The sequence below is a fragment of the Apaloderma vittatum genome, unplaced genomic scaffold (genome assembly GCF_000703405.1).
Source record: "Apaloderma vittatum isolate BGI_N311 unplaced genomic scaffold, ASM70340v1 scaffold23911, whole genome shotgun sequence".
Classification (NCBI taxonomy): Eukaryota; Metazoa; Chordata; class Aves; order Trogoniformes; family Trogonidae; genus Apaloderma; species Apaloderma vittatum.
This window is the reverse complement of record NW_009700012.1, coordinates 15,446-37,830: the sequence shown is the minus strand read 5'-3', so window position 1 is coordinate 37,830 and position 22,385 is coordinate 15,446. Positions and strand designations below refer to the sequence as shown.

The window sequence follows — 22,385 nt, the reverse complement described above, 5'->3', positions numbered from 1 at the left end:
TCATCTGAGAGCTGCTACACTTCAAGCTCCAGGGGCAGGAACAGGACTGTAAAACACCTTAGTTTGCAGGAGAGGAGCATTGCAGCCTGGAGCCCTGGGCGCTCTGGCTGGCGCACCGGCTCCCGGGGGCCTTCCAAAAGGGCACTGGAGCAAAGCAGCTTTCAACCCGGGCAGGATCTGGTTACCACCCACACTGTGAAGCCCACAGTTATCTTCAGTCCCCTACAGGGAGCCCAGGCAGCCGTCCCATGGGGACCTGTTCTCTCCTGAAGGCTGACATAGTTTTGCATAAACCTTTGTAGAAAGTCATTTTTCTAAGAAAATCTCTCAGAAATTATAACAAAGCTCCCCGAAGATAAACTGACAGGAGTATCAGAAACTCTCATCTATTTAATGGGTAAGTAGGAGAAAAGGCCAGAAAGACCCCAGGTCTGTTAAGATTCTGACCAAGGAGGGTAAGCACAGGCGGCTGCTCCCCATGGCAGGCCCATCCTATTCATGTGCAGGACCAGGCTGTGTGACCTCCAACAGTGAATATACCAACTCCTACCCCCCTCCCAGTCTAAGTTCCATGAAACAGTCCCATAAGGCATCATCATATATCACTTTTATAGCCAGGTACCGCTAGCCAAAACAAGAAGTCACTGCCTTAACTTAGGTAAGCAACTCTTCTACAACAAACGCACAAACAAACCTTTACCAACAATACAGAGGTCAAAAAGACCTAACATGTTACATGGGTGTATTTGCAGTTTACTTTAAGAAGTGAAAGAGATAGACTTTATAGGCATGTTTTCCTTGATCTTCCCTTTAGTTGGGGGAAGAAAAACAGTAATACTATCACTGGACCCAAGCAAGAATACCTCAGACAGACAGAAACACTTAGAGCACCCAGTGCATCTCAGGGATTAAGCACTTCCAGATACCAGAAGAGTAACTTTATACACTCGAGGCAGCGAAAAGCCGGAGAATGTAATGACAGGGAGCAGTGCTCATTTCCTTACTACCTGTGCTTAAAAATTCTTGCAAAAAGTAATTTAATGGTAGACTTTCTCATACTCAACCAGAACAAAGAATAGTCCTTGGAGAAGAATACATTGGGATACAAAAATAAGGTAAGTTCTTAAGGAAAATCCCTCATGCTGGCAGACCAGTTTTTCTTTTCAGATAAATCCAGTTACCATCTGCTACATGGTACAGCATTATTTAAATTCAGATTTGTATTTCCCTAGATTTCTTTATTCCCTAAAGAAGAGGGATGTTAACACCATGTAATACACATGCTAGTTAAGAGTGTGAAACCAGTCTCCTCAAATCTTTCATTAAATTAACCAAATCAAAACAGAGTCGCATCAGGCTCTCAAGGAACTGCCTCTGGCTTCCTGATCAAAGGATGAATTCAAGTTCAACAATAGAAAATCTCTCCCTCTAGTAGTACTCTAAAAATAAATGTATTAGATCTTTTTAAAATAAATAAATAAATAAATGAATGAATGAATAAATAATTTAAAAAATTAAGAAATATCAATACAAGAGGCACAACTATATGCACCAGTTTGTTGGATTCTGATTGACAGCATAAACCAGTTTGCTTACTGCTTATTTTTAGGTCAGGAACCAGTTTGTTAAGACACATATACACAAAAAGCTGTATTTCTTAAGCCTGGATATTTCAAATGATCTCAAGACAGAAAAATCTGCACCTACTTATTTACACAAGCATGCTTTTTAACCCTCTTCCCAGCTATCGTGCATGACAAACCCGCCAGGATTAAGACTGTTAGACTTCACATTAGTCTGTCTCTTCCAAATCCGATTAATATACTCACTGCTGTTATTGCCGCTCTGTAACTTCAGCTTGCTTTTCTCTTTGGCACTCCTGCTCAGAACACCGTTCGGTTTCACTTCTTCCTCTGTATCACCCTTTTTTTTCTGCAAATCATTTTGTTTCTTTTTGTAAGTCGGCTTGGGCTGCCGTTTAGTCCTTTGCTCTGACTTGCTCTCACTTTCATCAGACTCACCGCTCTCAGAGCCTGACTCGTAAGTTCGTTTTGCTTTTCTCCTAGAGTGCTTGTCTTCCTTCGCAAACTTGTCTCCCAAGATTTTACCATCAATGTTATTTTGCAAATCATTTGATGTAGAAGCTATTAAATTGACAGTACATGGCTTAATAATTTCTGAAACACTGTTCCCTGAATTCTCTTTTTTATTAGTGTTTTTATCTTCCTCCGAATGTCTTGTTAGCCAAGCCTTTTTCAGTTTAGTGTGGTAGTTTTTACTTGTCTGGGAAGTTTGCCCACTGCCTACAGAGTTCGCTTTGTTTGTTGTATTACAGACGATAGCACTGTCTAGGGACAGAGAGGCTGAAAATGTCTGATTTTTCACAGAGTTGGACTCAGTCTCAGTGGTGTTACTACTTTTAAACTGAGCTGCAGCCAGTGCTGCCTTGTGCTTTTTCAAATGGACAAAGTCGGTGGAGAATCCCGAGCTGGGCTGAGCAGCACTGCCTGTCTTGCCAGCAGTGGGTGTAACCGGAGCTGGAGTGCTGACCTTGCATTCCTGGGTCTGTGCCGCCGCAGCCTGACTTCCCGCTCTCAAGGCAGTACACTCCAGTGGCACGCAGGCCAGGACCGTGTTGGATAAGGAGTAAGTCACTTCTGAGCTACCCCAGCTTGACACGCTGGTAGTTGTTGCTGCTGATGCGGTGACATCCGTTTTGGTACTGCAGATCATAGTGGTGGTAGGGGTGACAGCATGAGGAATGCTGCCTTGCGAGACAGCTGGAAATTTCTTTTCGTGCTGTGTGCAAGCACTGTCTGAGTTCATATTTGGCAGAATGATTCTTCCAGTCTCCCTGGCTTCCGCTGCTTTCAGGCAATCTGCTTGATTCTTCACAGCTGAAGATCTGTCACTAACTCGATCTTTGGAAGCAGACTGCATTACTGGTACACTATCATATTTCGCGCTAGAAGGAGGACGCACAATAACAGATGCTGTAGCGGATTGTGACTTTCCACTCACCCTTTCAACGTGCCAATCCACTTTTTCGTTATTCGGGGCATTACCGGATTTCCATATTTCTGATAAATTCTGCTCAGAAGTTCCCTTGTAAACAGTCTGAGCTTCCTTAGGCTCAGGTACTAAAGTGGGTGGTTTCTGCAACTCCTGTATTTTGCTGCCACCACCAGCATTAACGGGCTGTACAGGGGTTAGAGTCGGAGGTGAAAGGCTGCTATAGCTGCTTTCCTTCTTCTCCACATTCTGGTGCACAGGGGGGTGAAACACAGGGGCTCTATGGAGGGCAGGCATACTCCGGAGTGTATTCGAAGACGAGACTGACAACCGAGTAGGGCTCCTGCTGTCATTTTTAAAAGAACTTACAGAGTGAGACTGCACCGACTGAGAAAGCTGCTCAGGCATCTTGCTGGCAGAGCCTTCACTCTCTGGTTGGTGCTTAATTAAAGGTGGAGGTTTTGAAAGAGAAGAAATGTAAGAGGGAAGAGACTGGGGACTAGCTGCTGTTGAAGGACAATTACTTTGCTTATCGACATATGCACCTGAAGCTTCCTTTGACGGGTATGATCTTGGGGGTTCATTTACTACACTGTTAGACAAGGTGGTGAAATAGTTACTCTGTGGCAAACTCTGTGGAACCGAATGCTTCATTTTATACAGTTCTGAGCGTTCGGTGTCTTTGTCATATTTTACTGAATGGCTTTTGGGACTTGAAGATAAGGATGCTACCCTGGAATAGTTCTCTCTCTCTCCCTCAAGTGCCTTTATTTTAGCTGTAAAAGGAGCAACTTCAATACTTTCTTGGAGTATCCGTCTGTGCTCCTCTTTGTACTTGCTCAGACGCTCCCCAGTCTCCTGAGGTGGCCTTGGCAGCTGGTTCAGCATTGGATCTGCAAAATGTCTGTGCATATGGCTTTCCTTTGCTGTCTGCATTCTGCTTTGCTCTAGCTCCGTCTTCACTGGTGCAGTCGGAATGGAACGTTCAATAAATGCTTTCCTTTCCAGTTCTCTGTTTGAAAAAGGTTAAGCAGACACAGATTACTCTGAATGTAGCACACCAGGCTAAATGAAAGACCTTATTTCCCATGTACTAAAGTTATTTATTAACACAAACTTTTCTTTGTATTAGGCACAATTTTCAAAAGGCTTCAGATGACTCGAGAACTTAAGTACCGTTCCAAGTTAAAAGGACAAAGTCTGTAATGCAGCACACTGACGAGGTTTTATCCATCACAGACACAAACTGAAAGGAACCTGGAAGATAACAGCAGCTGGTAAAATGTACCCTTTCAGCCAGAGTTGAACAGTAAACTTACTCTTTCTGATGCTCTACGATACTTTTGGACAACGGTGGGCTGGAATGCGTTGTCAGTTTGAGAGGCCGAAGTGGATCCGCACTGGATGGTCGTACAGGAATGTGACTCAGTAAACCAAGGCTGTCAGCTGAGGTCACGGGGGTGGGCTGGTGTAACCACGGGCTGGGAGTATTCTGTTAACACCAATCAAAATAAAAAAATAATTAAAAAATCAGATTTCAAAATAATCATGGGACCACGAGAGTTACTGTATCAAATCCAACCAATGATCAGTGTGAAGTAATGTATTTCAGCATCAAACCACACATTTAACATTTTTAGGCACTTTCTGGTCAACTGACACGTCACTGTACTTCCCCTGGACCTCTGGCATACAAAATATTTATACAGTTCAAAAGCATTCTTAGAACCATTTAATTTCCAAGTGTTCACTGAGAGTAGTTAATTCTCGAGCTCATCAAAATTAGCAAACCGATGACAATCTGACAGAATTACAGTTGCCAATAAACAGATCATTAGGTCATCGAAGTATTTCTTTCAGAAGACAAATACAGTTTAGCATGTCTGGAAAACAATTTAATCTCCAATCTGGTAACAAATCTCAATATAAGAGACAGAAGTACCTCTTGCCTTTATGGCTTCTCTCCAATGCCCAAACAAATGACTGAAAGTGATAATCTTACTTCACCTTCTTCATTTTGCCAGGCCTTTTTATTTGGCATAATTTCATCATCAGTACACTACTAAAACCATACACACACAGGCCTGTGGTATTGTGCAGCGCGGCAAATACGCAGTACACAGAACTGTGCTGCGTACCTCAATACTCAAAAGGTGGGTAATATCAACCTTCTCATTTAGACACATCGTGATTGTCTCAAGGTATGAAACTGTGCTTTTATTGACTACTTGGGTTTCTATTTTCATGTCTTCTCTGAAACCTGTGCAACAACTCTGCAGAAAAGACCAAGAGCAGCTCTCCATCTCTCTCCCCTGAGACCTGCTTATGAGAATCACACATAAAGGAGTGGAAAGGCTGCTCAAGTGGTGCTCAAGCGCTAGGGACAAGTCAAGGAGGGACTGGGACAGGAGTGAACAGAGCTCTCATGCACACCCCAAAGCCTTTCAGTGCTGCTCCACCCCTAACTCCTGGCACTGCCCAGAACTTCTTCTCCTCTCTCTGTTCCTCGCCAGTCCATCCCTCGCTTTCTCCCCAGTCTAGACAACTCCCAGTTGAGAACTGCTGCAGCATAAGTGGAGCCAAAAGCTCTCATGACATGCATGCAGCACAGAACAGATTTGCAGGTGCTACAACTTTGAAGTTCTGATTTCTGTGCATTTGAATATTTAGCACTTGGGTTTGCGTGAAGCTGTAGTGCATACGTTTCCTCAGCTAGGAGTTCCCACGCTTTGGTGAGTTCCCACGAATAGCCTGTAAGCTCTATTAAAGTATTATGCAAACAAGGCCTGTCACCTTCTCCCTAGAGGAGCTGGGGAACATCTGCTTTAGCACCAAGCATTGCCCAAACAGCTCTGTGACTCCCATCTGCAACCACCTACACCCCAGGTCAGAGACAGGAGTGGCCACAGCCACCTGTGACGGCAGGAGAAGGTGGGCTTGGGGACACGCTTCCCTCAGTGCACAGGCAGAGCTCGGCCCTGAGCTGAGGGTGGCTGCTGCTGTTACAGCTGAAACACAGATCCCTCTCTGCGATCCTGGCATCCGTGCAAAATGACTTTGGAAACGCCCATTCTGGGTTTCTAAGATGTATTTTAAAAAGGCCTCCAGTGTGAGAGCCAGAAGACAAGTCACCACAAGACAACTGCCACATATCAACATAATTAAAAAAGCTACGTGACTCCGAATGCAGGGCCGCATACTTCAGGCAGCCAAAGTGAAAACGGAGAGTCTATCCTAAGTACTTTAAAATGGACTTGAGTATTGGATGGAGCAGTCAGCAACATGAAAGATAAATCCACCTATAGCTTTCTGTTAGGCTTTTCTTCATTGCTGCATTTGACTTCATCATATTTTAGATCAAACTGACTTTGTTTTACAAGGCCAGTTCAAGCTGACTGTTTGGGAAAGACAGCCACAATGGTTTGGCTTTTTTCAAGAATGAGGCTGGAGAAGAATAGCTTTCCCCATGATGAAAAAAAAAACCCCAACTTTATAACCATTCAGGAACTCCAAGCTTTGACGCAAGGACTTACAATTTGGCAGAGGGACCACTGTCAGTAACATGCTTGTGGTCCCTGTGAAAATCTGCCCAAATTAGGCCAAGTTGTAAGCCTCTAAAAATCAGTATGTGCATGTTCAGTGGAGGTTTGATTGAAGCTGGCAGTTTCTGTCTGTGCTACACATGGTTCATCTTAACACTGTTCCTTTAAGGTGCCTGCAAGGAGCATGCCATATCCTAAGCCTGCAGGAGCTGAGAATAATTTTCCTGTAATTGCCATGTCTGCCTGCCATACACCGCTGCTGCACTGGGTGCTACGCTGAAAAACACAAACCACTTCTTATGAGACTTCAGTGGTTACACTCAGCATACAGACAGAGGAATCACCCTGACAGGAATACAGAGGAGTAGAAAGCAGATGGGAAGGCAGGGATGTGTGTCAACAGGAACAGAAGGGGAGAAAAAGATATGCCAAGAGAGGGTACAGAGATAGGTGTAAAGACAAGAGAAATGGGTGCACAGTGCAAGAAAGATTTATAAATAGTGGGGTATTTCCCTTCAGAACTTCCCACTGGATTTAGTACTCCTTCTGTCCCAGCCTTTTTCCATTGTTTAGTGAGTAGACATGGAATTTCACTATAAAGACAACTGTCCTACCACTTCTCCTAGTATTTAACTTACACAAGGGTTTTCATAGTTTGAGGTAGGATATATTTACCCTGTGGACCTGAGGTCCCAAAACAGCTGGTTGACTTCACTTGGTCATAAACTGAACCCAAACACTGTCTTTCTTTAAAATACTTAGGAAATTATGGTCTGGAAGAATTCTGTATTCATGCCCACTGTAAGACAGCAGTTACTACACTCCTAGCTCTGTGCCTACTCAAAAACTCCACCATCACCACACATTCAGTGCAACACAAGGTACCACATCTGCACCTAGAAACTGCCTGCTGGGAGATATCCATCCCTGCTAAATTCATTATTAAGAAACAAGCTCCACTTACCCTTCTCAAGGAAGCCTCTGCGTTAACAGGAGTTTCTGGGTGGACCCATTTGGAGGAGGGCAGACCGAGTCCTGAGTAAGCATGTGTTCCGTTTGGATACTGCCAAATAATTGGATAAAGCCCTAGCTGATTATAGGAAGCAGAAGGATGAGCTTGTCCAAGAAGATGTGGAGACTGGTGTTGTAACATCTGTTGCTGTTGCTGGTGTGCTAATGCCAAATGGCTTAAGCTGCTAGCATGAGCAGTCTCTAGTCGCGGATGGCCACCCAGCAAGGAGGCAGCAGGCACTCCGGGTAACACTGCAGGGAGCAGATGAGGGTGATGGACAGAATGGTGCGATGCCGTACTAAGGGGGTGAGTGTTAATAGCGGACAAGGGAGCCTGAGGCGAAGACCCAGCGAGCAGATGGGATGAACCAGTTAATGCAGGATGATGAGCGTTTGGATTTAAACAGGTTCGGTGGGATGAGGAATGCAGAGGATAATTATGCTGATGCAGATAAGGTGAAATGTGATTAGTTCCTGTTTCTTGTCCAATCAGAGTGGGGTCCCTGTACACCGTGAAATGTTCATTCTTGTCAATGATAAGAGGACTTTTAGTAGCTTCTAGACCACTAACTCTAGCTGGAACTGGATGAAAACTAGACCTAGGCAAATCATGATCAGTTTTACTGGCTGACCTTGTTAATCCAGTAGCATGGCTGTTTTGGGAACTAACCTTAGACTTCACAGTATCAGAAGACTGGGTGAATTTAGGCTTAACATCAGGTGACTTTGTTTTAGGATGATCAACTGAAGCACTAGGTTTTGACTTCACAGAATCGGGGACTGGACTTTGTTTATGCAGTTTACTCTCTTCTGCTACAGAAGCTACATTTAATGAAGACAGAAATGAGCCATACTGCACTTTTTCTTTTTCAGGATTTATGTGTTCATTTACTGACAACGTTTTTACAACACTGGGTTGTATCAAGTCAGTTTTGTTAACAACACTGCTAACCCAACTTTGATCAGCTTCCTGTTTCCTTGCTTCGAGGAAATTTGCATTTGCAAACTGCTGTTTTATATCACTGCTGTGAGACTCTATTTTCTGAACCATTTGCAAACCAAGGGTACTTGCAGCATCATCCTGGCTCTCCTTTTCAGACTTGTTTTCATTAGTAATGTCAACAACACATTTTGGAGTAGGAGGTCTGGGTACAAACTGTTCATTTTTTAATTCTGCAGTATGATGTTTTTCTGCATTGCACTCTTGAACACGTGGATCCTTGGCATTCTGCTCATAAGGTGTTGGCTGCTCTGCTGCATGGAGTGAATCTAAGATGGATGACTTCAGTCTTTCTGTCTCTTTGTGTTTTTTATCCTCCTCTATTTCATCCCATGGCGACCGCCTATCTGTTAGGGTCTGTTCTACTCCCTCAGTAATTTGGGATTTTCCTTCTTCTCCATTTATCTTTGAAGTGTTCTTGCTTTTTAACTCATTTTCCGAATTTTGCTCTGAGGATGAATCTGTTAATCTTTTATTTGAAACTTCTGAGTCACTGCTCTCAGAGTAATCTGAGATATTATCCGTACGCAGCCTCTTCATATTTAATTTTTTTTCATCCTCTTCAGGTTTTCTTCTTTTGCTAAGGAAGTGTTTATTTTTCATTTTGGGGTTTTCTGTAAAAGATAAAAAACAGGTCTATCACATTTTCAGTCTAATACGATTTAAGAAGCTACCTCTCCCTTTACAATAACAGCTTTTACCTCCTCGACCTATATAATCGTATCGTTCTTCTTTCATCTTCTCTTCATCAGGCATACTGCTGTCAGAGCCTTTCCTCTTATTTGGTCGAGTATTCCTCTGTTGCTGGTGAGAATTCTGTTTTGGTGTTGCAGTTTGGGAGTTCATTGCTGGTCTGGGACTATTTGCTTGTGCACGTGTATAATGACCCTAAAAATAATGTTGTGATTAATGGACTTGAATATAATTTTAATTAGTGACTTTAAACATGTATTTTTAATATTCACAACATACGAAAATAATTAGGTAAAAAGATAAATGTATCTACGTGGACTGTGTTGCTGTTCTGGTTGGAACGAGACCGTCGGCGTGAAGTGATGCCAATATTTTCACCTTTCAACAAAGAGTGAACAACATCATCTAGAAAGGTCATCTGAACCATGGAAGGATCAACATTCTGAGGTTCTAACACCTGGTTTATTATAAAGAAAAAAAATAATCAGCAGATGTTCAGATAATGCTCAATCTGTATTTTCTGTAGCAGCATTCACTAGTCTATTTTGTGCAAAAGACTAATCAGAGAAAAGCCTTCTAAATCCCGGCATGCAGAACTGACATATGATTATCAACAAAGGTTGGGAATTTAGTAAAATCAAAGCAAAAAAACCTTCTTTTTTTAAAAAGCAGTACCCTAGCAACACTTTCCACTAACTTGAGAGGTTAAAAACTTGACAGCAAGAAAAAAACAAACAAAACAAAACAAACCATTCTGTGAATGAAACATGATATTTATAAGAATTTATAAAATTCTTCACTGACCTGCAAATTTGAATTTAAAAGACATGGAGCTCTTCATATAGTAACCCTTAGGTAGCAATTACAGTATACAACTATTTTATAAAATTTATTTAGACTGCAGAAGCACATTACAATATTGCTTCCAAGAGAAGTAAAACTGCTGAAAGAAAGGAACCAAAATGACTGATGATAAAGAACTCTAAGACTGGCAATGTTACTAGTGAGGGATATTTAGAAAGAAGGAACTGTTAACCAGATCTTTAACTAACATGTCACAAAGTGAAAAAAAAATATTTGGGAAAAATTAACCACAGCAAATTAAGGGAAAGAACATATTTGAGTATTAGACTCGTCTTAAATTTTTATTGCCACACATGATTTTGTCAGTCATTTCAAGGCAGACGGGTCATTCACTATATTAATGTTGAGTCATTACTCTAGTTTCCTGAAACAGAATTCACTGCCACTAAATATGCCAGCATTAATTCTTTTTGTAACATCAACTTCAGAAATACAAAACCCACTACAATAAATGTAAACAAGGGCTGCAGTAAATGCTTAAATCAATATATTGTATAAAGTGGGTATTTCAGTTGCTTGGAAGAAACAATGCTACTGCAGTGTTAGAAGACTTCAGCATTGAGAAAACAAATTCTCAACAGAGCTGACAGGGAAGACCAGTTCTTAAAACTAGATCACCTCACTTCAAAGACTTCACTAGTCAAACAGTGACAGTAGAAGAAAAGCAAAACTGTAGGACTGGTATTAATCATATAATTGCCCAAACATTCAGCTTCAGGACAGTTTTAACTGCTAATCCAACGCAAAGCCAGGCTGTAATTGCAGCACAGCAGGAAGACTCACCTTGCTGGAGCTGAACAACTCAGTCTATTTCAGAGTACCGCAACAAAATTTTAAAAACTCCCAATGTGTCATTTTACTTAAAAGTTTGTTTTCCAGGGATCACCCATCCAACTCACCTGGTCATTCATAACCACCATAGTGCGGGTGAAGAGATCATGGTGAGTAATGATACCGGTAAACCACTGGGTGGCAGAATCCTGTCTGTACACTCTCACCCTATAACCATTCAAGGAATACGGACCTTGAGAGAGGAGAAATAAAAAAAACATTGAGGAATTCAGGGGAGGAGGGGGAGAAGGAAAAAAAAAAAAGAAAAAAGTATAAATGGGTTTTCCTCGTTTTTTAAGCTTCATAGCAAACACACAGTGTGAATGGCATGGACAGCCAACTACTGCCAATCCTGGCACAGAACCGCCTGTGGATTTTACTCTTATTCAGGAAGGGATTTTGAAATGCTAATGGGACACTTAACTATGCTTTAAGGTCAATTGTGCTAACATTTTCACCATACAATTTTCTTATATAACTAAATCTTTCTGCAGCCACGATGACAAATGATGGGAAAATTCCTGCCTACAAACAGCAACCATAGCAAAGCAATCTGAAAGCGGCTGCAGCAGGTTACACAGAAGCTATTCAACAGGCTAGTCACATGTCCAGCTGCTTTGCTGGCAAAAAGATTCACATCTTGGTGGTTAGGCTCTGCATCTGCCAAGTCTTTCCCATAAGTGACCATAGAGTTTCTCTCCATTACAGCAGTTGGAAAGACAGCTGAGTGATCCCATCCCTGCTGTGGCCACACAGACCACTCAAAACCACACATGCCAGGAAGACTCCAGCTTCTGTTTTCAGATGTATCAACTGCACAGAAACCCACACATCATCCCTTTGCAAAGATCAGCTTAACTCCCATGCAGATGGGGAGAGAGTATGATACATAAGTATCGTATACTTCGTTTCAAGACCCAGAAATCAAAATTCAACTATTTCATACACATTCAGTGTCTCACTTCATCATCCGGACCCCAAGTTTCACCGCGCTTAGTGTTTATGTAGCATTTTGTATGACCAAGCAACATCGCCAGAGTTCAGTTCCAGCTCTGCGGGTTTTGCTACTTCGGCAACCAAACCCCAGGTCAGGCACCCAGGAAAGCAAAAGCACTCAGGGACAACCTACACAAAGCCTAACTTAAACAACTGCAGGGTGCTTAGTTGCTCAACCACACAGGCAAGGCCACAATTGCCATATTTCCTACAGAACATTTTTTTCCAAGCCCTGCCCAGTACATTAAGCAAGCTCACACATCTCTGGCAAACAGGCCAGGGACTCTGCACACGACAGCGTTCTCCAGTAAAATACCCACACAGCTGTGTTCATTATAACCTCTGCATGAGAATGTGTGTGATCATAAGGACTTTTTAAATGTCAATATATGGGAGTTCAAGAGCAGTGCAAGAGCAATAATGATTTAAGACATTTCCAAGTGGTCTTTGGGTCTAATTTCAGAATCTTAGCAAGGCCTTTTGCTGCTCGTGATTATCTAGGTTTCAAAAACAGCTGAGAACAGAAACACCACGCAACGGTAGCCTTCTTTCACGTATCCACATCATTCACTGCACAACTGAAACCTCAAGACCCACTGAACCCTCTGGGCTACCAGTATTAACTCAGCCCTGGAGCATGTTTCCAGCTGCACAGGCCAAGGTAAGAAGTGTGCCAGCACTGTCCATCACCAATATATATTGGCAGAAAAAGAGGAAGAATCTACAAGCTTATGTCTCACATTCCTGATGTTGGACCAGACAGGGTTCCCGTGGGGACACGTTTCCTGATGGCTCCTCTCCAACCCTAATTCCATACGCCCCTACAAAACGCCTCCAGCTCAGCTCAGCTCCCACACTTCTGGCTGCCTGACCTAACCGCATTCTCCACGTCTCGAACTTTTAACGGCTGTCCCAAAGCTGTGTCTTGGTCAGACAGTCTTTCAGTAAAACTTTGCCTGTGTCTCTTCATGCAAATTTTCCATTTCCACTCCCCTATCCCAGCTACTCTTCTCTTGCATCCTGCTGTTAACCGCACAGAGATTTTCAGTCTCTTGCATAACCAGTACCAGCCGCTCTGCTTCTCCTCAGCTTATCTCATTTTAGCATTTACGATTCCAGGCCACTGGCTTCCAGATCCTTTCCCAGTCTGCTCAGCTTACAAGCTCCAACATTCCTTCTCCATCAGCTTCCAGCTTCTCCTACGCTCTTCTGCATTGACCCAGTGCTGATTTCTTTCTTATAACTTTTTATCTGTGCCTGTCCTTCATCCCAGCTGTTATCCCACCTTTTTTAAAAGGGACTTTATCTACCTTTAAAAACAGTGGGCTAGTTGGTTTTTTTTTTTAATTCACATGCTGCTGGTGGGTCAGAAGGAGAAAGATTAAACTGCGGTCATACGACCCAGGACAGCTCAGCTCCAGCCCAGCCCAGCCACAAGCAGCCATTACAGGAAAAGCCTGGCTTTGTCTCCAGCCCCTGGCTGAATCACACTCAGCTACACATTGTTGAAACAGCTTGTGCAGTTCTATCAGGAAATATCTTCAGCGCTGAAGCACACTTAGTGTTTCAAGAACATTATTATACATGCAGCCTCAGAAACTTTAGTGATAATAAATCTAATAGGAAGAAAAAATTGTTAAAAATCAAAGCAGTTCCTTGAACTGCTTTTATTTGTCCAAAAAGCTTTCAACTTGGCCAAGTTTGGGGGAAGTTTGTTTTTAAATTGGCCAGGTTTGGGAGAGTTTGTTTTTTTTAAAGAAGGAATAAACTACTCTGCTGCCAAATGAACAATCTCTACTGCAAAGCATACTGCTGTGACTGCCGCCCAAAGAAAAGGTCACAAGGGCCAATTTCTTTCTTTAATCTCATTCTTGTAAATAATTGGACCAGTTTTGACTATAATTCCCCCTCCTCAAATTGGCATGTTTCTTTTCAAACCTCTGGAACCCACTTTTAAAGTTTTTCTCTGAAAACATGCATTTCAACTGTGACGGTTGAAGTCAAAAACACTAAGATAGGAGATGAAGGCTTCAGCATCATGGAAAATAAGAAAAAGGTTGGATCCTAAAAATGCTGTGGGGAATGAAGTAAGAGGTATGGTAACAACCTTAATAGATGCATCTAAACAAGTTGGAACTGCAAATGTGGCTTAAATTGCAGGGAACAGGAAAATGGTAGTAACAGAGCAGGTGAAGAACAGCAGAGGAGGGAGGAGAAGCGAAGGATAACACGACTGCCCAGGGAAGTGGTGAAGTCACCATCCCTGGCGGTGTTTAAGGAGAGGCTGGATGTGGCACTTAGTGCCATGGTCTAGCCCATGTGGTGGTGCTGGGTCATAGGCTGGACTTGATGATCTCAGAGGTCTTTTCCAACCTCAACAATTGTGTGATTCTCTGTGACTAGATTACAGCAGGTAGCACTGCCAGAGGGGTGCCCATAAGCCACTTGAAACATTTGTGCCAAATGCAAAGTCTCCATGGAAAGGAGCAGACTATGCCCCAGGAAAACATGACAGCTGTCTCTGCTGGCTGACCAGCATCGCACAGGGCTGAGGTGGTGGCACTGCAAGGTCCCGCAGTGTACAGCACATCGCTGCCCGAGGAAGCACGTCGCCTCAGGCCACACTGTGTCACCTCAGGTGAGAAAGTGGATTTGAACCACAACTTCTCCTTAGGGAAGGAGAGCTAGTCTGCAAGGACATTTGGATTAGACTCATCTCCTCATCTCAAATACTCCTAATTTGTGGACTCCTAAGCATCCAAACATCTGTTTGAGAAATCATATGAAATTATACAAAGACAAAAATACAGCTCCTAGAATGATGTGATGTAAATGAGCTTTGGGATGATGGGCTGGCAGTTTCATTTAGATAACTATTTCAGTACTGCCGGGGCTTTGCTCAAGTATTGATTCCACACCAGTGTACACAGAGGCTTTTATAATTGTCTTCTTAGTGTTACTCTAATGAAATACAATAAACAAGCTCAATTTCAGTTTCCCTTTTCATAGAGCCCTAATTTGATTTCACCTCTCCGGCCAGTTTTGGCTGTAAAATTCATCAACAGACTATTAACTCATATCTAAGGATATTAAGATAAAACCTAAAATGACTAACACTGATATGCCAACTTAGTAGCTACACAATTCCACACATTGCTTTTTTCAGCATCCTTTCTCTGTAGCCCATATGAATAATCACTTCTAGTCAAATTAGAAACTTCACAGAAGGCAAGACAGAAGCCTTTCATTGCAACTTCAATATTATACTTACCATAATCCTTTGGCCTTCTAATCTTGGCTTTATCAAAGAAACCAGACAAAAATCAAACCATAGCACCATCATTTTATCAGATTATTTACTGCTCCCCTCCCAATCTTAATTTACAGAATGACTGCTTAAGCATTTTTGTCCTGAAACTGCTTTACTGCTTGCCTGGGGGTTTTAACCCAGACACACAGAGGTTAGTTTCTGCCTCCCATTGCTAGGAATGCCTCTGTAGAGCTGCCTGTCAGTTCTGCAGAAAGCTAATGAATATGCTGCAAATGCATGTAATTATTTTTATTATCAGCAAGATTGGGCCAAAATAATTTATTCTAATACATACTAGTTTTTATGCAACTTGTAAATACAGTTTGCTGCAACCTTCCAGGCCTTAGAATCGAGTTGCAAAACCATAATTAATTTGAAAGGCAGCTTTCAATCAGGGGGTGAGAGTGTGGGGTGGGGATCTGAAGTATTCTTCATCTGTGACTGAACTGTGAAGAACTACAGGTACAGACAGATATCTGAGAATTTATCACACATAATAGTAACACCTACAGAGCACAGAACAGTTTCAGACATGCTAAAGGTGTGTGGTTGCCATTCATACACACTTATTTTCAGAATAAACTTTATAAAGGTCACACGAATGACATTCAGTTTTTGCTGTAATCACCAAAACAGCAACGAACAGTCTGAAGAAGTCACATGCAGCTTCTTATATAGTCTTGTTTTCTTGTATTAACAAATACTTCCAAAGAATAACTTCCAAGTTAGAAGAAATATATTCTCCACTATATCACAAATGCTATGGGGATGGGTTCCCACACAACTAATTGCCTTAAACTAGCTAACACAGAATAAAAATAACACAATTTCCCACATAATTACCTTGCATAAAAATCTCCTGAACCTTTTGTTCCTTTACCCAGGCTTTTACCTCCTCATGTAACTGCGGGTTATCCCTGAGAACTGGGTTTAGACTGTCTACGTCGTCCTAAAGTAGAGATTAAAAAAAGAACCATATGTTATGTTTACTTGTAACATTTCTGTTTATTTTCCTAGAAGTACTTCAGAATAAAATATTATGTAGTTTGATGCTACTTTTACTGATTGCCTACAAATCTCTGTGTTATTTTTAGAAAAAAACCTTAAAAGCGTAACATAGTGCTAGAAGTTATTTCATAGGAACATGCTATCTCAGATCCCACATGTGGCCAGACTTGTAAGCTATTAATAGGATCACACTTTCATAAATACTGTCTTACTAGGAGCTAAAATTGCCCTTCAAAGACTTCAATGTTTACAGGTGTGCAGAAATAATTGTTTAAATAATGATTAAACAAATTTAACAAAAATAATCTGTTTTCCGTATCTGTAAAATCCAATATGGACATATTTAACATAAACATAGATATAAAACCCACAAAGCATGAGAGATAGTTGTATTTTAAGAGAAACAAACATTTCGAGAGAAACACCATTAGTGATTTTCAAATATGTAGGCCTTTATTAATTAGGTAATTTCAAATAAGATACACTTTAATTTTTACTACATTCAGTTATCCTGGAAAAGATTCTTTTTCAGTATTTGAGTAAGACATCATCTGGGAAATTAAGATGTTCTTGATGGCACTGTCTTCGTAACAAGTTAAAACTAGGCACACACAGCTTAACTCACCATTCGTCTCTAGACTTTTAGAATACCTATTTCTCTTTTTCAGAGCAAACTTGCATTTCTTCCTTTGAGGCTGTGGCAGACAAAAAAAGCTACAGCGCAGCATGCCGACTCCTCATGCAGAAGACAGCACTGAAATCCATGAGCTGCAGGAATATTCATTTGTGCCAAGAAAACTTCAGACAGCTAAAAGTCAGAGCGATTTTCCACACACAAAATGTAAAATGTTTTATCAGTACTGCAGCTGAGATCAAGTAATTTCTTTCCTTGATCTCTAACAAGTTCCTTGATGTTTCACAATTTACTATGAAGAGCTCCAGCTATAGAATATAAAGATACAAGCAACACTCAGGGAATCGTGCATTGCTGCCAGGCCCTTAAGTGACACGAGCAATTTCTCTCTCTTCATCTGGATGAGATTATTCTTGCTAACCCACTGATCACAGGATGTCTATTTTGAAAATCAAAATTCACATCCTGACACATCAAGATTTGCTGTGCTCCAGCATGGAGAACACTTCGGTTATAAAAGAAAATCACTCTCCTTAGCTTCCAAAACAGGTATGACCTCATATCCAAAAGGAATGGTCAAGATGATCATTTTAATACATGTCAAGCAGAATAAAGTAGAAGGAGGGGAACATCAACAGGACCTCTACAATCAGGTTAACAACAATAATCAAATAATTATGTTTCTAGAATTATCAGAGGCACAAGAGGGTCAACACCAAAATTTATTCGAGGATGGCAGAATAGCACAACACTACTTCTCCTGAGGCCACCTAAAAAGGGTATTTGCTGTTCTCCTTTCCTGTGCAAATCCATTTTTGCAACGATCCTACATGCAGAACCAACAGAGGCACTGGAAAGAGGGAATGATTTGCCAGCACAACCCAATAGACTCTGGAGCTGTGTGATGATCGTTCATCTGTCCTCCTTTCTATGCACTCTTTCACAGCAGCGGCAAGAGATTCCTGCACCAAAAACTATCCCTCAGATCTACAAGCGTTAGGCCTAAGGAACAGACTGAGGCACTGCAGTACTGGAAATCTAATGTAAAAATGCAGTTAATGTGCAGATCTTGTAGATTTTTAATAACGCCTTCAGTCCCACCTAAGAGAACGTCTACCTCCCATTCAGGACTGTACGCATAGATTAGGTACCATGAAGTCAGTCAGACCTTTGACGCTGATCTACTGCATCAAGTTCTATATCAAAGTTTTTGAGTCTCTTGCGTTATCTTGAGCCACTTTTGATTTGTCTCTGAAGGCAACGCACACTGCTGCTTTTCTTTTCTTTTTTTTTTTTTTAAACATTTCACATCCTTCCCTAAGCATCTTTGCCTTCTTTGAACTTGACACTAAGATACTGGTGATCCTACAGGCATTACACATGAACATTTTTTTTTGTTCTATCTCCTATTCATAAGCATGTACCTTTGATTGAGAGTGCTTCATGTGAACACTTAGAAAAGGAGACAGCACGGTCCGTTTTTGTACTTTTTCCTCACTCTTGGGGGAAGATGAGCTCACCTCAAAGATTAGCTACAAAAATGCACGTGAGGTCCAAGATCCATTACATAACCTGGATGCAGGTATGACTGAGTAGAGGATACTGATGAGAACCCAGGGTTTCTAAATACACGCAAAATACACCATTTAACGTACCATCGATCACTGGGGGGGGGGAAAAGTGTTTCACTTAAGACATGAACATGCTATACACTGGTCAACACAAATTAGTACAGCAAAGCAAAACTGTAACAGACAACTGAAACTCAGTACCAAGATAACAAGTTTCCAAAATCTCAGATAGTCTGTTCTTTTGTGTGTTTTACATATCTATGAAAAAAATGCATATGTCATGATCGACTTTTTCCGCCATTAATCTTAAAACTGAACATCTAAACCCGAGGAAATTAATTGCATAATGCATTAAAATTAGAAGGTGATTGCCCTACGCATGATGTTTTAGCCCACACCCCAAATGTAGGTTAAAAACAGGGGGAACAGGGCAACAAGCAAGGCTGATGACTTGCAGTTTCTTCCCTGTCTTAGCACCGAAGACAAGCAGTGCCCAGTCCTCTTCCTTACCCTCTACTTACACTGCTCAAGAAACAATAACTCTGTCTACAGATTTGAACCTTGGCAATTATCACCTTCAGTCTGCCCCTCCTCCTTGGTCAAAGTAGCAAGACTGACAGACTAACCCACAGAAGAATTAAATGCTTTGTAAGATTTTCCTCATTTGAAAGTAGTTTTACTTACAAAAGCATGATACCCTCTCCTAAGACTAGTTTTTCCACAGTCCTGGAATACCTCCTCCAGGACGGATGTTAATGCTGGTTTGAAATCCTTATTAAATGCAAATCAGAATGCAAATCAAATAAATGGGACTGCAATTTTCTTCTTCAAATCTACTGCAGGAAGCTCTTTCGTTACTTCTGATAGCTGTGCCCCTTGCTCCACAAATGACTATATGCAATACTGGGAAGAAGACAAAAGGGTGTATGGGCTAGAAAGATACGGTTGAGATAATCCTTCCTGCCCTTCTGGAAGACAGTCACATGAAGAAATGTAACTATCAGAAGCTTGCCAATCTATCTCAAGTTTTTTATCTTTGCTGCTATTCTCCCTTCTTTCCAGACCAAAACAGGAGTTAACTTCTACTTAATTATCCAAAGAATACTTGAATCAGGTGTGTGTCCCTCTAGGCACCCACTGGAGACATCCTCAACTCCTAGGATGTCCTGAGAAGGATAAAGAATGAAATCTTCCCCAAATAATGAAGTGATCCTGTTTTGTTGTTTGTTGCTGGTTTTGTTTCTTTTCTCAAGTATTTCTGTTCTTTCTTATAGTTCAAAATTAAATGGGTAGGTTGTAAACTACAGACTGTACCATCAGGTTATGATACTGCACTGCTCTAAGAAGAAAGGTTGAAATCTCGGTTCAGAGAAGAATTTTCAGGGAACTTATTCAACAAGCGTAATTTATCATTCAAAGCCACAGCTGAACAAGTGCAGATCACTTATAATGTTTCAGAATTCCTTTAAGTCATGATCAAAAAGGAATTTCAAAGACAGTGCCCACAGAAAAACAACTCAAGCCCCATCCACAAACAGAATACTGTCCAAGATATTGAGAGGCATCCCTGGACAAATTCCAACGATCATACAAAACACCTACTGAAAGGCTCAAATGACCACAAACGCCTTTTTCATTTCAGGGACGCATGCATGTCTGTGGTGGAACCACACACTTTTCCACAGCTCTCCACCTTTCCAACAAGACTTGAACTACTGAAGCAAGAGGTTTCCTCAGCATTTAAAGATATTTCTCCAAGTAATTTTTCACAAACTTGAGGGGCAGATATGAGTTCATTAAATTGAGAGGTGAAACCATGGAGGACAAAACAGCAAGCAAAAAGCGGAGTCAAGTAGTCCCTCCTACCACCAATCATATCGCCTGTAGGCTGCTTATAGGAGGGTATCGAAACTCCAGTCAGCTCTCAACTCTCCACTTTCAGTGAAGGGGGAGCACTGACAATAGGCATTCCAGGAAAACTAGTCCTGCAAAACCAGTGGCTTTTGGCACTAAAAAGGCTTGCATCGGAGCCCTGAAGACCAAGCCTCAGCACATGCTGTGCAGTAGAAGCCGCAAGTGTTTATTTGGGAGAGCACCTTCCTCTGCCGCAGTGTCTGCATTTGGCTTCAATGCATCAAGGACACCTTTTTAATATCAGTAGGAACTCATTTCAGCTAGTGTTTTACAGAGAAAGACTAAGTAGATTTTGCAGTCCTCGCAAAGGTCAACACCACATTAGTGCTCACCATCTGTGGCTTAATTAACTATAGCTTCCTCTGGCTTCTTAGAGGTTTTCTGATAATTTAGGACATGAATTAAATGAAAACTAGTACATAACCAACTTGAAAGTCCTGTTTACAAGGTTTACACAATATGCGCTGCACGTGGAAATTAGTATTTTGTTAATACTAATTAGTATTTTGTTAATACGGTAGAGGGACCACATTTAAATTCCAACAACGCAAATGAAAAGTTTGGAGATCACAGTTTCAGAAGCCTGAACATCCTGTTTCTTGTTCCAAAACTGAACTCAGTTTCTATGAAATGAGCAACCTCATTTTTTTTTTTTTTTTCCTTTTTGCACCAATTCATTTTTGCAACTGCATGGAACTTCAGCTATATAGAAACTAACTTTGAAATTGCAGTGTGAAAAACAAGGACATCAGCACCTGTCTACTGATTGTCACAAAAGTCTTCAGAGAACAGAGGGGGCAAATAGTATTGTTTTTAAAATTTAGACTGCTGAGAATTTACACTAATCCTCTAATGCTATCCTTCAGAAGATGATTTTCTCCCATTAAAAAAAAAAAGTTAAATACATTACCTGCACCCAGCCTCAAATACAGTCATGCATACTTTTAACACTCGTTTGAAGGGTCTATACAATTCTCTCCTTGATAATAAGCCATCCCTTTCTGTTCCTCTTTTATCTTTCACAGGTTGTGTCACCTGACATATCTGATTATATCACTAACCTGTAATCTCTTTCACTGATTTTAGCTTTTTAACAAACCTCCAATCTTAATACTATCCTGCCTGACATCAGAGTAAGGAGAGAAAAAACGACACATGACAAAACAGTGATATAAACTGTGGACAGTCAGAGTATCAAAGATCTTAACAAGAACATCACCTAATGATTGGCAGTATCTCTCTGCCACAAGAATCTAACTAACAGAACAACTGGCACCCCCAAAGGTATCACCAAGCAGGTGCTGCTGATGCCGCAGACCACAGCAAAACCCTAGGAGGGAATCATCGAACTTAGTCGAGACTAAAATATACAGATCTTCCACTGGTTCACACACAGAGGCATAACCCACTGGTAAATGGGATACTCCTTATTCTTCTGACCAGTGAAAGGCCACCCCAGCTGCCACGCCGCTGCAGCTGAAGGGCAGGTCGCAAGTGCTGAAGGCTGCGGGGCTGAAGGCTGCTCCTCTGCAGGAGCCAGTGCCAGTGGAGAAAAGGCCTTTCCAGAGGGAAGTGCTCCGGGGGAAGTGCCTCGACCCAACCACTGCCTGTCCCTGCAACTAGGGCAGCCTTCCACCTGCTCCAGGCTCCTCTGAAGACCACCATCACCCAGAAACATCAAGGCTAAAGGAAGGCTAGAAAGTTTTTTCGGGGAGATCGTAACTTCCCAGTTTACCTTAAACGGCTTTGTCTGAGCTGAGCGAAGAGGCTTAGGCTTACCAGGCGACGCTAGCGCTTTCTATGTAAACCCAACCCACACTTGACCTATTTTCTGCTGTTCTGAGCACAGTCACAATTTACCTCATTCAAATCTGGCAGCTGCTGGGCTACATCCGAACCAGTTAAGTCAAGCTTGAAGGCACAAGCCTGACCCCTAAAACCAGAAACAAAGTCAAGCTGAGGTCAGCCCTACTCACACGTATGGGGAGGCACACCCCGT

General features: G+C 41.7%; 1 protein-coding gene across 1 annotated transcript in view; it reads right to left on the bottom strand.

Moving 5' to 3' along the window:
* The window catches only part of JMJD1C (jumonji domain containing 1C), a 57,408-nt gene that overhangs the window by 23,135 nt on the left and 11,888 nt on the right, over nucleotides 1-22,385 (bottom strand). The window contains exons 2-8 of the mRNA XM_009878615.1: nucleotides 16,103-16,208; nucleotides 11,022-11,146; nucleotides 9,572-9,715; nucleotides 9,267-9,453; nucleotides 7,519-9,179; nucleotides 4,332-4,504; nucleotides 1,833-4,024 (exon numbers count right to left, since the gene is read on the bottom strand). Coding sequence (XP_009876917.1) covers nucleotides 1,833-4,024; nucleotides 4,332-4,504; nucleotides 7,519-9,179; nucleotides 9,267-9,453; nucleotides 9,572-9,715; nucleotides 11,022-11,146; nucleotides 16,103-16,109 — 4,489 coding nt within the window. The 5' untranslated portion in view covers nucleotides 16,110-16,208. The remainder of the gene's footprint in view (nucleotides 1-1,832; nucleotides 4,025-4,331; nucleotides 4,505-7,518; nucleotides 9,180-9,266; nucleotides 9,454-9,571; nucleotides 9,716-11,021; nucleotides 11,147-16,102; nucleotides 16,209-22,385) is intronic.